General features: G+C 30.9%; 1 protein-coding gene and 2 long non-coding RNA genes across 7 annotated transcripts in view; all 3 read left to right on the top strand.

Moving 5' to 3' along the window:
• The window catches only part of LOC100160205 (DNA-directed RNA polymerase II 15.1 kDa polypeptide-like), a 6,022-nt gene extending 5,632 nt beyond the window's left edge, over nt 1–390 (top strand). The window contains 1 exon segment of the mRNA NM_001162612.1: nt 263–390. Within this exon segment, the coding sequence (NP_001156084.1) occupies nt 263–334 (72 nt within the window). The 3' untranslated portion in view covers nt 335–390.
• Nucleotides 391–1,548: 1,158 nt separating this feature from the next.
• Nucleotides 1,549–7,226, top strand: LOC100574149. Of its 5 annotated transcripts, none has more exons than XR_003839496.1 (10): nt 1,549–1,981; nt 2,182–2,308; nt 2,386–2,858; nt 3,141–3,249; nt 3,333–3,449; nt 3,523–3,627; nt 4,193–4,334; nt 4,427–4,545; nt 4,612–4,799; nt 6,772–7,226. It is a non-coding gene; the product is annotated as an uncharacterized LOC100574149 (long non-coding RNA). The 5 variants fall into 5 exon arrangements; XR_003839497.1 differs by having other exon boundaries at nt 1,550–1,981; nt 2,257–2,308; XR_510668.3 differs by having other exon boundaries at nt 1,550–1,981; nt 2,182–2,316; nt 3,333–3,442.
• A 2,868-nt stretch (nt 7,227–10,094) lies between these two features.
• On the top strand, nt 10,095–12,302 carry LOC115034282. Its single transcript, XR_003839647.1, has 4 exons — nt 10,095–10,935; nt 11,064–11,192; nt 11,318–11,441; nt 11,567–12,302. It is a non-coding gene; the product is annotated as an uncharacterized LOC115034282 (long non-coding RNA).
• Nucleotides 12,303–12,699: the final 397 nt, after the last annotated feature.

The following is a 12,699-nucleotide window of genomic DNA, read 5'->3' as shown; positions in this document are numbered from 1 at the left end:
CTAATAGATATTATGATATGATTAATTTGGAATTTATTATAGGTACCTATTATAGGTCAATTTTTTTTAAATACTATAGACTATAATATAATATTATGTCTTATACCTAGACTGACATACCGTCTCCGCTTAGAATCGTTTTTCTTATACAATGATATTATATCATTGAATTCAAATTTAATACCGTGCATTATACAGTGACCCACTTGTAACCTACTGTACAGCAGAGCGAAATCCACTTACCCACCTATTTTTTTTTCAGGAGGAAATGAGATTGTATTATGTGTGTACCAATCCACATTGCATACATCGTTGGACCGAGTCTTCAATTTAATTATTATATAATATTTTTTTTTATAAATAAATACGAGAAATTTTTTATTCTGCCAAGCAAGAAAGCCTATATCCAATTTTATTAAAAATAAGCGAAACAATCCCATTATTTCAATCTTATATTTGCATGTCACCTGCTCAGTTTTACAATTGGTGTGAAGTTAAAATGAAGATGTATTTCATGAACCGGATGTAAAGCCTCTCAATGAAAATATGCCATAAAACTTGGATCAAATTTTATAAGTGAAGGTACTAAAATTTAGTTTTTGTTGCTGCGTTACTATTGTTGGAATATAATAGGGCAAGTACGCAAAGAAGAAGTGCGTTTACAAAGAATAAGACGATTTAAGAAATACTATAAGGGATTTAGATTCAAAACACACGGCTGAAATAAGACATCGTACTTATCTGGTAGATAATTTGATATCTTAAGTTAACAGAAAATCATACCCTGGACCATATATCAAAGAGACACCAACAAGAAGTAGAAAAGTTGAAATACATATATTTTTTATATTCATGAGTATATAAATTACCAAACGACAGGAACCTGAACTGAAGAAACAAATATCTAATGGTATTAATGAAAATGTTTTTTTAAAAATAAGTAATATTATACATTATTTCTATACTAATATATAAAGCTGTAGAGTTTGTTTGTTTGTTTGAACGTGCTAATCTTAGAAACTAGGTACTGGTTCGAATTGAAAAATTATTTTTTGTTGCATAGTCCATTTATTGAGGAAGGCCATAGGCTATATAACATCACGCTACAACCAATTAATAGAAACCTGGGGAAGTGCTCAAACAAGGATTTGAGATTAACAATGGAAATATTTGTTTATAAATGGTTGCTATTGGTTTTAGGCTTTTATATACTTATCTATGGTTTAACTATTGTAATACGGCCCAAATACTGCATATTATTTTTTTAAAAAAACCATGTATACAACAAGTCAACACTACAACCTACAAATAACAAAGCTCAAATTACTAAAAAGTTACAAGTTACTAGTGTTAACTTCTGAAGTTTTTTTCTACGGTTTGGTATTATAACACATAATCATCGTAAAACCAATAAATTCATCGCTACTCGATGAATCTAAAATACAACTTATAAAACACAGATATGTATAATAACTAGATACCCGACTCCATATACAACAATTAAATATTAAATAATGATTCCCAACGCCATTTGCAACTTTGGCAATGTTTACATTTATTCATATACATATTTACTTATATATACATATTTACTGATAAAACTATTTTGCCCTGGTTGTAAATGGCTGCCAGCGTCATTGATAAGAAGAAGTCGGGTATCTAGTTATTATACATATCTGTGCATACAACATTATTTTTGTGGTGACACTGCGGATTATTGTTATTTACTGTAGTGATAGTATAGCAGCAATGATATGGACTGGTCATTTTTAAATTTTTTCCAGTTTGCTTTTCTCCAAACGTCCAAACTCAAGAGCCAGAGTTCAAAATTTTTGATTTTTATTTTTATTTCAGTTATTTAACATTTATTGGTGTATTATTTTGGTCGAAATAATGAAAAATATTTTGGTAAAAATCAGTAGTTGATAAAAATTATTGTGATTTGTGACGCCATAAAGCCGACGAGCGAGCAGCCACCCATGTATGTTTTATGTACAAATGTTTGATTTAAGCCTCGTTCTCACGATCAAATAATTTTTCAAATGTTTTATGTACGTCAAACTTCAAATATTTTAGAAATGGTTCTGAAATATTTGGAGTTTGACGAGCGTCAAATATTTGATCGTTTGAATGGGGGTTAACACAATGACTTTAATTACTTATCATTGTATTTGTTTTTAGTGTTGTGATGTCCTTTATATATAATATATTAAAGTAGTAACGGTTAAAAGCGTATATGATGTTTACCCGTTTCAGCATGTTGCAACTTACAACTATCAGGAACCCTGGCTGCTTTCCCGGGATTGCAGTGAGTGTGTGTGTACTTTATATTTTCCTTAAAAGTTTTAAATATTAAATAATATATAATTGTAATTTATATTGTAGCCAAACCCAGAGTTTGTTGTGTCCGTGAAAGGGCGGTTGCGGCAAGACCAGTATGGTGGTACTGAAAATTGTGACTACTATACTTTGTTCCTTCTTAGAACGAGCCACTCGGCTGACCAAAACATGTTTTTTTCCGTGCATCTTAACACAACGGTGAAAGTGTTAAAACAGGCGCCCAACGACAGCCGGCGATGACTGTCCGCCAATCACAAAAATCATAGCCATCGCATGGGTGGTCAGGCACTGTTCGGCAGCTTAGTCTGCATGTGCTAAAGCGATTCACTCTTAGATGCTTAGATGAAACCAGTGTTTGGAAGGAACGGATTTCTGGAACGAATTTCTTTTTAAAGAACAGCACGATGAACGAATTCCTTTTTATAAAAAAAGAACGAGAAAATGAACTAGTTCTTTTTTTTAAAGAAAAATGACAAAATTGTTCGTTCCTTTCTAGTTCCAATAATTTATACAAATAAGTATGCAAAAATTTAAATTAAGATATATTTTTAATGTTTATAATGTATATTGCTAATTAGTGATCGTTATCGAGTATCGACGTTAAGACAATCGACATACGTTAGCCAAAAATTTAATTTTGAAGAAAATCTCAAAATATATAATAATATATTACATAAACATATAAAATATGTACCTACTTGTAGTTATATATTATAAATAAAAATTAAAGAAATATGCATGATATTAAAAAAAAGCATAAATGATTAAATAAGAATTTCTATGTTATTTGGAACTAAAAGAGGAACTCGTTCATTTTCCAATGGAAAGACAAAGGAACGAATTCCTTTTTACAAGGAACTTGACAAACGCTGGATGGAACACAGTATAATATTATGTCTATGCCCTATGGTAAGTATATACCCAGTTTAACTTTATCGTTAGACATTTTCATAAAGGTTTTAGATGTTTATACAGACTGTATTGTTTTTCAGGAGAACCTGTTATTTCCTGTTGGTGACTATCCAATCAAAGTGTCCGTACACTGGACAATATATTATGCCGGGAAGCCAGGAAATAATAAATGATTCTAAGCGGCAAAATAGTAAATTGTATTTAATTTGTCATGGTTTTCCTGTTGTATATGTCTGTAATAAAATATTAAAATGTCTAAACTGAATGTAGGTTGATGGAAATCAAAAATGCAACGTGGAAAAGATTTTACAGAAAAGGAAATATATTTTGCTTGATGACTTATTCCTTTTCAATTCAGTGATTGAAAACATGAAAGTATGTATCTAATTTGTATTATTTTATTGTATGTATATGTATATTTATTTATTTATTTATTTAACGGATGATAGTCCAATTTACATAGTACATATACTATATATATTTGATATAAGAAAAAAACAGAAGAAAAAAAAATGACTGATATTAGAGATACATAAATACAAGATTATTATATCATGTTTAATTATGTGTATATATTAAAAAAAATAAAAATAAAAATAAAGATAAAATATAAAGTTTATAATAATAAATATTAATATATTAAGTAATAGAGAAAAAAAAATCTAAATTTTTTGCTGAATTTCCGCTAGATGATAAAATATTTACAGGAGTACATGATATATAATTTTGAGTGTAGGGTGTTATATTGATATATATTTTTAATTCAAACTTTATATAGGTATATGTATAAATATATATAATACATATTAAGTATACCGATATACCTACATTATATTATGAATATACAAAATAATTTTTAGGACTGAAGATTTTTTAATTTCAAGATATGCATAATATTAAATTTTGTATTTAATGTAATTGTAAGTTATGATCATTTTAGTGCTTATTGAAGAATTACCAGGGTGCAATACGTGGTTTAACCAACAAGACAATATAGAAAATGTTACTAGAGAAAATGTTGTTCAACATATACAATATATAGCCATGTGTATGCTGCTTTATTGGCCATCCTAAACACAAAAGTAATTACATTTAAAAAAAATATTAAATCACTATGTACATAATGTATTACCTAAATAACAATTGTATTAAAATATTTTTGGTTTTGAAACAGGAGTATTACTGTTGACAAGGTGTATTGTACAATTTAAAAGAGTATATTATTATCGTTTAAATGAAAAATCTAAATGTTTTGGATCAGTATCATTTATTGCTCATTTGATTAAACAAATTGTAAGTTTTAATCTTTTAATTTTTTGTGTTATTATGCCTACTAACTATTTTTATTTTGTATTTTAGGCACATCAAATATTGGCTTTAGAGTTATTAACTTTGTTTGTAGAGACACCTACTGAAGATTCAATAGAAGTAGTTGTAGCATTTTTGAAAGATTGTGGGAAAAAAATGAGGAAAGTTAGTAAAAAAAAATGAGCTCCATTTTTGATATGTTCCGTAATATATTACACGATGGGAAACCCAATAAAAAGGTAAATACATATTATAAGTGGTTAGACAACCGATTTAACCGTCTAATCTCGTGTCTAATAGACCTCACACTATTTTATTTAGAGTTAAGACTCTTAAAGTTAAAACACAAAATAAGTTGAACTGAACAAATGTATATTGTTAAGTTTATTAGATGAAGACAAACTATTTAGGTGTGCTGTCTTCTTAATAGAGGCTAAAGTAGTTTTAATCTTTGACAATCTTGATAAATTATAAAATATACGAGGATTCTAGTTAAAGGTACTAGTTTAGTTGAAGCCCGCCACTCAGGTTAAGTGGATTTCAACTTATTTCTTGTATTTTTGATGTTCTAATCGTTTGTTATTAAATTTAATATAACAGCTAGATGCCACTTCAATATATTGAAATAAACCGTTTCTTGTTAATGAATGCCCATCGATTTATTCCATCTTAATCTCCATTAAAGATTTTTAACACAGATTTTTAATTTTGATGATTTTTACTTAACATAGAATATATTTCTAAAATTATATTCAACCATAATAAGTATTTTATTTTTGTAACTAATAGCGACTCTATAATAAACAAGAATATATTATTTGTCTGTGTTCTATGAAAAGTTCTTAAATTTGCAAAATTACATAAAATATAGTCTATAGAATATATTAGATTCTTGGGATAATGTAGCTTTCCGATGGTAAAAACAATTTTTCTTCTTTATAATATTAGTATAGATTATTATTTTTCTTTTAAATGCATCTTAACTATAAAATATACAGTATGATGATTAAAACATCAAAAATACAACATGTATAAGTGGCGGAAGAATACTTACTAGACCAACTAAACCAGTACTCAGTTAAATTTTTAATCTAAAGTTACAACTAGATATTTAATTTTGGATGACCATATTAGACCAATACCTGTAATCTTGACTCTTGGGGGTAAATGGGGTTTTAGGATGTTATAAATAAGTATTATAAGTATATGGTTTATTAAATATGTAGTTATTTTATTCTGTCTCACGAAAGAAAGGTACCGTTTTGCGCGTGTAGAAGTATCTATGATCTGATGCTGTGCTTTCGAGACACTGTACCTTTTTTTCATGAGACAGATTATATTAATACATAATTATTAATACAACTTTCTACCTTGTTATGTAGGTAATAACAATATAATACCATTCAGGTAGGTTTGATTGATCATTAAAATAATTTATAGTTTGTTCGGGTTTAAGTATACTTCATTATAATTGAATCAGTTGTTTGAAACACTTTACTTGGCCCAAAATCCAAACTTTTGGAAAAATTAAAATAACATGTCCTGCTCTAGGTATATGATTTCTCTTTATTCTTACAAATTTGACTGCTATTAAAAACTTTTTTTAATGGTGAACAAGTTGGGATTTTCTTGAAATTTTTATCTACATTTTATGAAGAATCCGAAACTGCAATAAAATGTGATTTCATTTTTTTGAACAATTCTAGTTTCTTGAACATCCGATTAAAGTGTGCAAGTAGTGCAAGTTGGTGCATTTGGTGTCACTTGTAAGGTTATTGAGAATCAAACTTTTTGTAACTATATCTGATAAATTTTTTTTTCCATTTAAATATGATAACTAAGTTATTTATATTTTGTTCTCTTATTCTATTAATTTATTTTAATAGTAATAGAAATATTAATATTTATAAATGTTACAATTAAAAATATGTTTATATTTTAAATAATAAAGTAGATTTTTAAGAAATTTAATGTTAATTAACATAAACTTTGAATACAAAAATTCATAACAATTTTTAAAGTAGGTTTTGGCTTATAAAATATATGTGGAAATAAAATAATTCATACTCCCTAATTTTCTGTAATCTTTATACTAACTATTTTTAGGTTTTTAATGTATACTTAGTGTATTTTAATGATTAATAATAATTTTATTAGTTATATAAAAAAATTATTTTATTTTAATTATTAAAATTTTGTATTTATTTTTAGAATAAGAAAGTAATTAATGGATAACACAATACTTAACCATTAATTCATCATTGGATTATGATAAATGTGCTCATAAATTAAAGAAAATGAAATTGAAACCTGGTCAAGAAATAGAAATGCGTCATGTTTTTGGATTGTTGTGGTGAACCTACGAAAAGTTAAACTTATAAATAGTTAATATAATATTGTAAATAATCTAGTGTTTTTCATTGGTACATTTTTATATTTTCTCTCGACTTCATTTATATTGTTTAACTGTTATCAGAGATGTTTTAAATAAATGTGTTTATTGAACCACTGGAATAGTTTAGAATATGTAAGTAAAATTGTTTTAGTCTATTTGAATACTTATTTTATTTATTCAATTTAGGTAATAATTACCTTAGTTACCATAGTGAATAATAACTATGTTAATTGTAAATATATAAATAAATTGTCGATTATTGGTTGTTTATGGAATTAAAACTAGCTTTTGAAGACATTTTCCCAAAAGACAACCCTAAAAATACTAGGATTTCAATTAATTTTTCACCTATTTTGGTTTGGGAGACACAAGTTTTTATTTATATTCATTAATGTTTGCAGCACAGACCCTATTTAAGATATACTTTAGATATCTAACCATGATCTGCAGTCTAAAATCTAAAGATGCCACACAATTGGCTGAAACTCACTGACAGCCGACTAGCATGATAAATGACAAACTTTAAATTGCAATAACTTTGTAACTAAATCCGAGCTACAATTTCTAACTTTTGCACCATCATTTTTATTGTAGTTCCCTAAAACTTTTTTCTGATTTACTTGATGGGCGTGGTAAAGTTAACTTTAGCTATTGTTTGTCATACTGTTTGATACAAATGTTAAGGGGTAATGCATACTTACCGTTTCTATAGAGTTCAGTATAGGCAATTTTAAAACTTGTGATATTTTACTTTTTCAATTTTAATTATTGAGTTTAGTAATTAAAATATCGAAAATTAACTTTTAGACATAGATTATCTTCTCTTCTGCAATATTGATTATAGGTATACTTATTTTCAAACCGCTCAACAAACCATATTATTGGAAATACAAAAATACATTTTCATAGAATTTTTCAATACTATTCATACCTCTTAAGATAAAAGCACTTTGTAAACAGATAAATATGTGGATGTCTAAAGTGTATTTTCTTTTTTAATATTATGTTTTGGATTGAACCATTTGTTAATAAAATTAACATTAATTAATGATTGTTAAATCATAAGAAAAAACCCCCAATATATACTTACTGTGGTTTTCAAGTCATTGGTCATATTCTCACTGAATGCGGAATATACCACAACATCAGAACAAGTTCAAATCTGCCTGAATCATTAGCTGAAATACTTCACAATCTTCTTCAGTTAATATCCAACATCATCAAAATCATCACAGCCACCAAACTTCAAACCAAGATTAAAAAACCACTTAAAATAATTAGAATAAGAGACAAAACATGTAATTAAATCATTCAGATCTATAAACCCAATGGGCATTGGCCATGTTTCCAAGGGTCTTTATAAAAAAAAAACCCGACTTGTGTCATGTAAATGACACATTCATTCTTAAAATAATATTAACAACATAAAAATAAATAGGTGTACAAAGATTTTATTAAAAAGTTAACTGTCTAGTATACATACTACTTTTGTTGATACTTTTACAATTTACATAATATATACATTTTACCATTGGCTGTATAAAGTTCTTTTAATATACGTAATTTATTATGATATTATTGGTATATTGCTTTGGGTGTTTGTATAAAAATACTTTACTTGTAACAGTTAGTCATCGCTCAAAAGAACATATTAATATAAAAATAAAAAAGGTGGGTAAGTGGATGTCGCTCTGCTATACGGTAGGTTACAAGTGGGTCACTGTATAATGGATAGTATTAAATTTGAATTCAATGATATAATATCATTGTATAAGAAAAACGATTCTGAGCGGAGACGGTATATCGGTCTAGGTATTAAGGGGGTCCCACACGACTGGTGTACTTGGTCAATGTGGCACTTGGCAAATATTGGGCTGGTCGTAGGTTATATCTCCCACACAACTGGTGATCTTAACCAATGTTCAATACTAGTTGTACTTGCCAAATATTGGGCTGGTCGTTGGTCATATCTCCCACAAAGCTTGTATAGTATATACCGAATAATTTTTTCCATTCATTTTAAATCAGTTCAAAATGGACAGTGCCGATGAAAAGGTTATAGTTTCTGCAGCATATGTTGCTATGAGTTGTGCATATTTAAAAATATTGAAAAAAACTACAAAGAGAAGATGGTGGATGGTTTCTTTAAATAAAAGTCGCAGTAGGTAAGTTTCGATATGTTATTACATTTAAATACGTAGTTAATAAAAGTTAAATTAAGGGTGTGAAATTTAAATTTATGTTTTGCATTATGTAATGACTAATGATTATTAATAATGTTTATTGAAATCCAAAAAAACATTATTTTTCCTAAAAAATAAATATATCTATTTATATAAATTATTTATTTATTATTTATAAATTTATGCGCCTTTTGTCGTGCGGATAAATAATTAAAATATAAATATAAATAATCACTTGAAAATATTATTTCTTATTCAATTAAATTAATAAAATGATATCATGACCGACCGAGTTCGTAAGACTGATCGAAAAACACCCGCCCGGTTTTATTTATACCGAAATCGCGGTCCTTTACATAATGTGCGTACATATATAGTTTTCTTCTGCTGAAGAAAATTTCTGGTGTGGACTATATTCGTTCAAAAGTCCTAAACTAAATGGACTTCCATTGCAACGAGTCACCGTAAAAATACAATCAGACCATATTATATTCGCCTGCACAGCGTTATGTTTGGAGAATATTACAAGTAGGTATTGTTGGTTTCAAATAAACTGAAAATTGCTGAAAACTACAAAATATGTGGTAATTTCCGGGAACACTTTGTACGTGCGATAGTCTGCAGGTTAACGTGGAAATCGAAAAAGCTTTTGTAGTCTCATTTATTTAAGAAGAAGGCTATGCGTGATTTTTGGTAGGGTATAGTCACTCCACTAGCCTCTTAATTAAGCTTATGTCCATAACCTATTTATCCATTGATCGTTATTGTATTAATTACCTGCAGATTTTATTTAATAACTCACAAGGCTGCAGGTATAACATTAATATTGTTACAAATAGTAAATATACAGCTAATAGAATATATTATATACATCTGGCTATAATTGAATTAATAAATTTTCCGTTTTGAATGTGCTAAAAACGAAATAATATGTTAAACAATGTCATAGTATTATAATTATTATTATCTGAGACCGTAGTAACGAGATTTATTTATTTAAACTAAAGTTTTCAAAATCAATTATTTACACTTACTAGACGCACGACAAAAGAAAGACCGGACAAACTTAAGGAGAAACGCTGGTTATAGGGAATGTCCATTCCGCGGAACTGGAGAGGCGCCTAATTGGAGTGGCGCCTATAACGAGATATACACTGCATCACCAAAGGGCAACGAGAGGACTATCGGTAGGCTGTCGGACCGGGATGTCGGGGGACGTGGCTGGCCATTGCGGTAACCCGGCCACGTTCTCGTTGGGCTGCGACGACGGCTTGGGACGGTGCACTACGACATATGCGGCCGAAAGCGAATCAGACCGCGGAGCAGGAGGATGGCTCGACGGCGGAGATAAATATAAGATATGGCATGCAGCGGCGGCACTTGCAGCAGCCGCAGACACCGAAAAAGGATCGGCGGACGAGTTTGGAGATCAGCCGCCGCCAAAGGACCACCGAAAGCATATTATGTAACGGGAATGCTGCCCGCGTCCGGCAAACCGGCCCGCCCGCGACGGCGGGGTTCGTTCTGCAGAGGCATTATGGGAAAGCGGTCGGGCGAACCGGACGAGAAAGGCAGGCTGTGCAGATCGAGGTGCTTATAGTTGGTGTCGGAATAACCGGAGATGGTCGAAGGAGGAACTGACAGGAAGTGACGATGAAACTTAGGGGGGGTAAGGAGCGACGTGGCAGTTTCACGATGTTACCTACATACATTACGATTCGACCGTATGATAAATTACTTACATTACAACCAGGCCGGCCAAAAGCCGACTGCGACAGATCAACCTAACCCTAATACGTAAGTTATACAAGTATACAGTATTTCTGAACTAAGAGTGTTACAACTTTTTATCGACCATAATATTATGACGATGTAGAAAAATCGTGAAAAATTTGTTAATTTTCACTAAAATTATAATATTTCAGCATACGATTAACCGGCGAGTTTCCACTAACTAATATGCTCGCCGGAACCAGGCCGGCCACGACCGATCAACCTAACCCGCATCCAAATATATTAAACTGTGCCAAACAACTACAACACAACATACCTACGTAAGTTAAAATAGTATACAGTATTTCTGAACTAAGAGTGTTACAACTTATTATAGACCATATTATGACAATGTCGAAAAATCGTGAAAAATTTGTTAGCTTTCAGAAAAATTATAATATTTCAGAATACGATAATTGACCGGCGAGTTTCCACTAACTATGATATGCTCGCCGGAACCAGGCCGGCCAGAAGCCGGCCACGACCGATCAACCTAACCCACTACCAAACATAACTACAACATAACATACGTAAGTTATAATAGTATACAGCATTTCTGAACTAAGAGTGTTACAACTTATTATAGACCATATTATGACAATGTCGAAAAATTGTGAAAAATTTGTTAGTTTTCAGTCAAATTATAATATTTCAGCATACGATAATTGACCGGCGAGTTTCCACTAACTATGATATGCTCGCCGGAACTCTTGAAGCTGTAGTGTCGCGCTTCTCCAAACTGCCATCAACATCACGCTCCTTACCCTCCGATCTGCAGTTTCATCGTCACTTCCAAAGATTTCTCCTGTCACCATCTCCGGGTCCGGCGAGCACCTCGATCAGCAGCCTGCAATAGCTTTTTATATAGTCCAAACCGCCCGGCTGAGCGTCTCCCCGCTGCAGAACGAACACGAGCTGGTTAGACGGACGCGGGCAGCGTTTCCGCGGTCGTGGTCTTTTGGCAAAGGCTGATTTCCAGACTCGTCCACTTGCTGCTTCCTTATCCTGCGGCTGCTGTCGCCGCTGCATGCCATAGTCTTCGCCGTTGAGCTCCCGCACATCCTCTTGCTCCGCCCAGAGCACTGATCATCCGCAGTCGGCCGGAAGTTGTTGTAGTGCACTGCGCCGTCGTCGTGGCCCAACGAGAACCCCCCCACAGATCCAGTGACCCATCGACGGCGTCCTGGTCCGACAGCCCGTAACCTCAAAATATCCTCTCGTCGTCTTTGATGTGCAGTGTGTCTGTATAAGCCGGCAATGGACATTCCAGAAAAATACATTAAAGCTAAAAAAAAAAATTGTCATTGTTTTATATTAATAAAGAAAAATTTACCGATTGATATTCATTATATTTTTGTATTATTATACAGATTTGTTGAAAGGGTAAACCGAAGACAACGATAAACGTCGGAGTTAACGAGAAGAAAATTATTTAATTAAAAGTAAAATGTTTTTATAATTTATTTTGAAACTCCACGTCGGTAAAATAATACAACCATTGACTTAATAATAATGGTTACCTAACGAAGAAAAAAAACATCTATCGAGAAAAGATATAAAAAACAAAATACACACTTAATATACATATTCTGAAGCAATAATAATTAATAATAATATTATTCCACACGATATCTCACACAATCATTGGTAGAAACAATTAGTTATAGGGTAGAACTGTAGAACATATTCTTCGAGAGTGTTAGATTTGTACAGCTGGGTCTTAACCTGCCTTACGGAGGATAGTTTTTTTTTAGTTAATGTCAATATATGGTACCTAATAAGTGGTTT

This window comes from Acyrthosiphon pisum, chromosome A2 (genome assembly GCF_005508785.2).
Source record: "Acyrthosiphon pisum isolate AL4f chromosome A2, pea_aphid_22Mar2018_4r6ur, whole genome shotgun sequence".
NCBI classification, from domain to species: domain Eukaryota; kingdom Metazoa; phylum Arthropoda; class Insecta; order Hemiptera; family Aphididae; genus Acyrthosiphon; species Acyrthosiphon pisum.
Note: the sequence above shows the minus strand (reverse complement) of the source record. Positions and strands in the feature narration are given on the sequence as shown.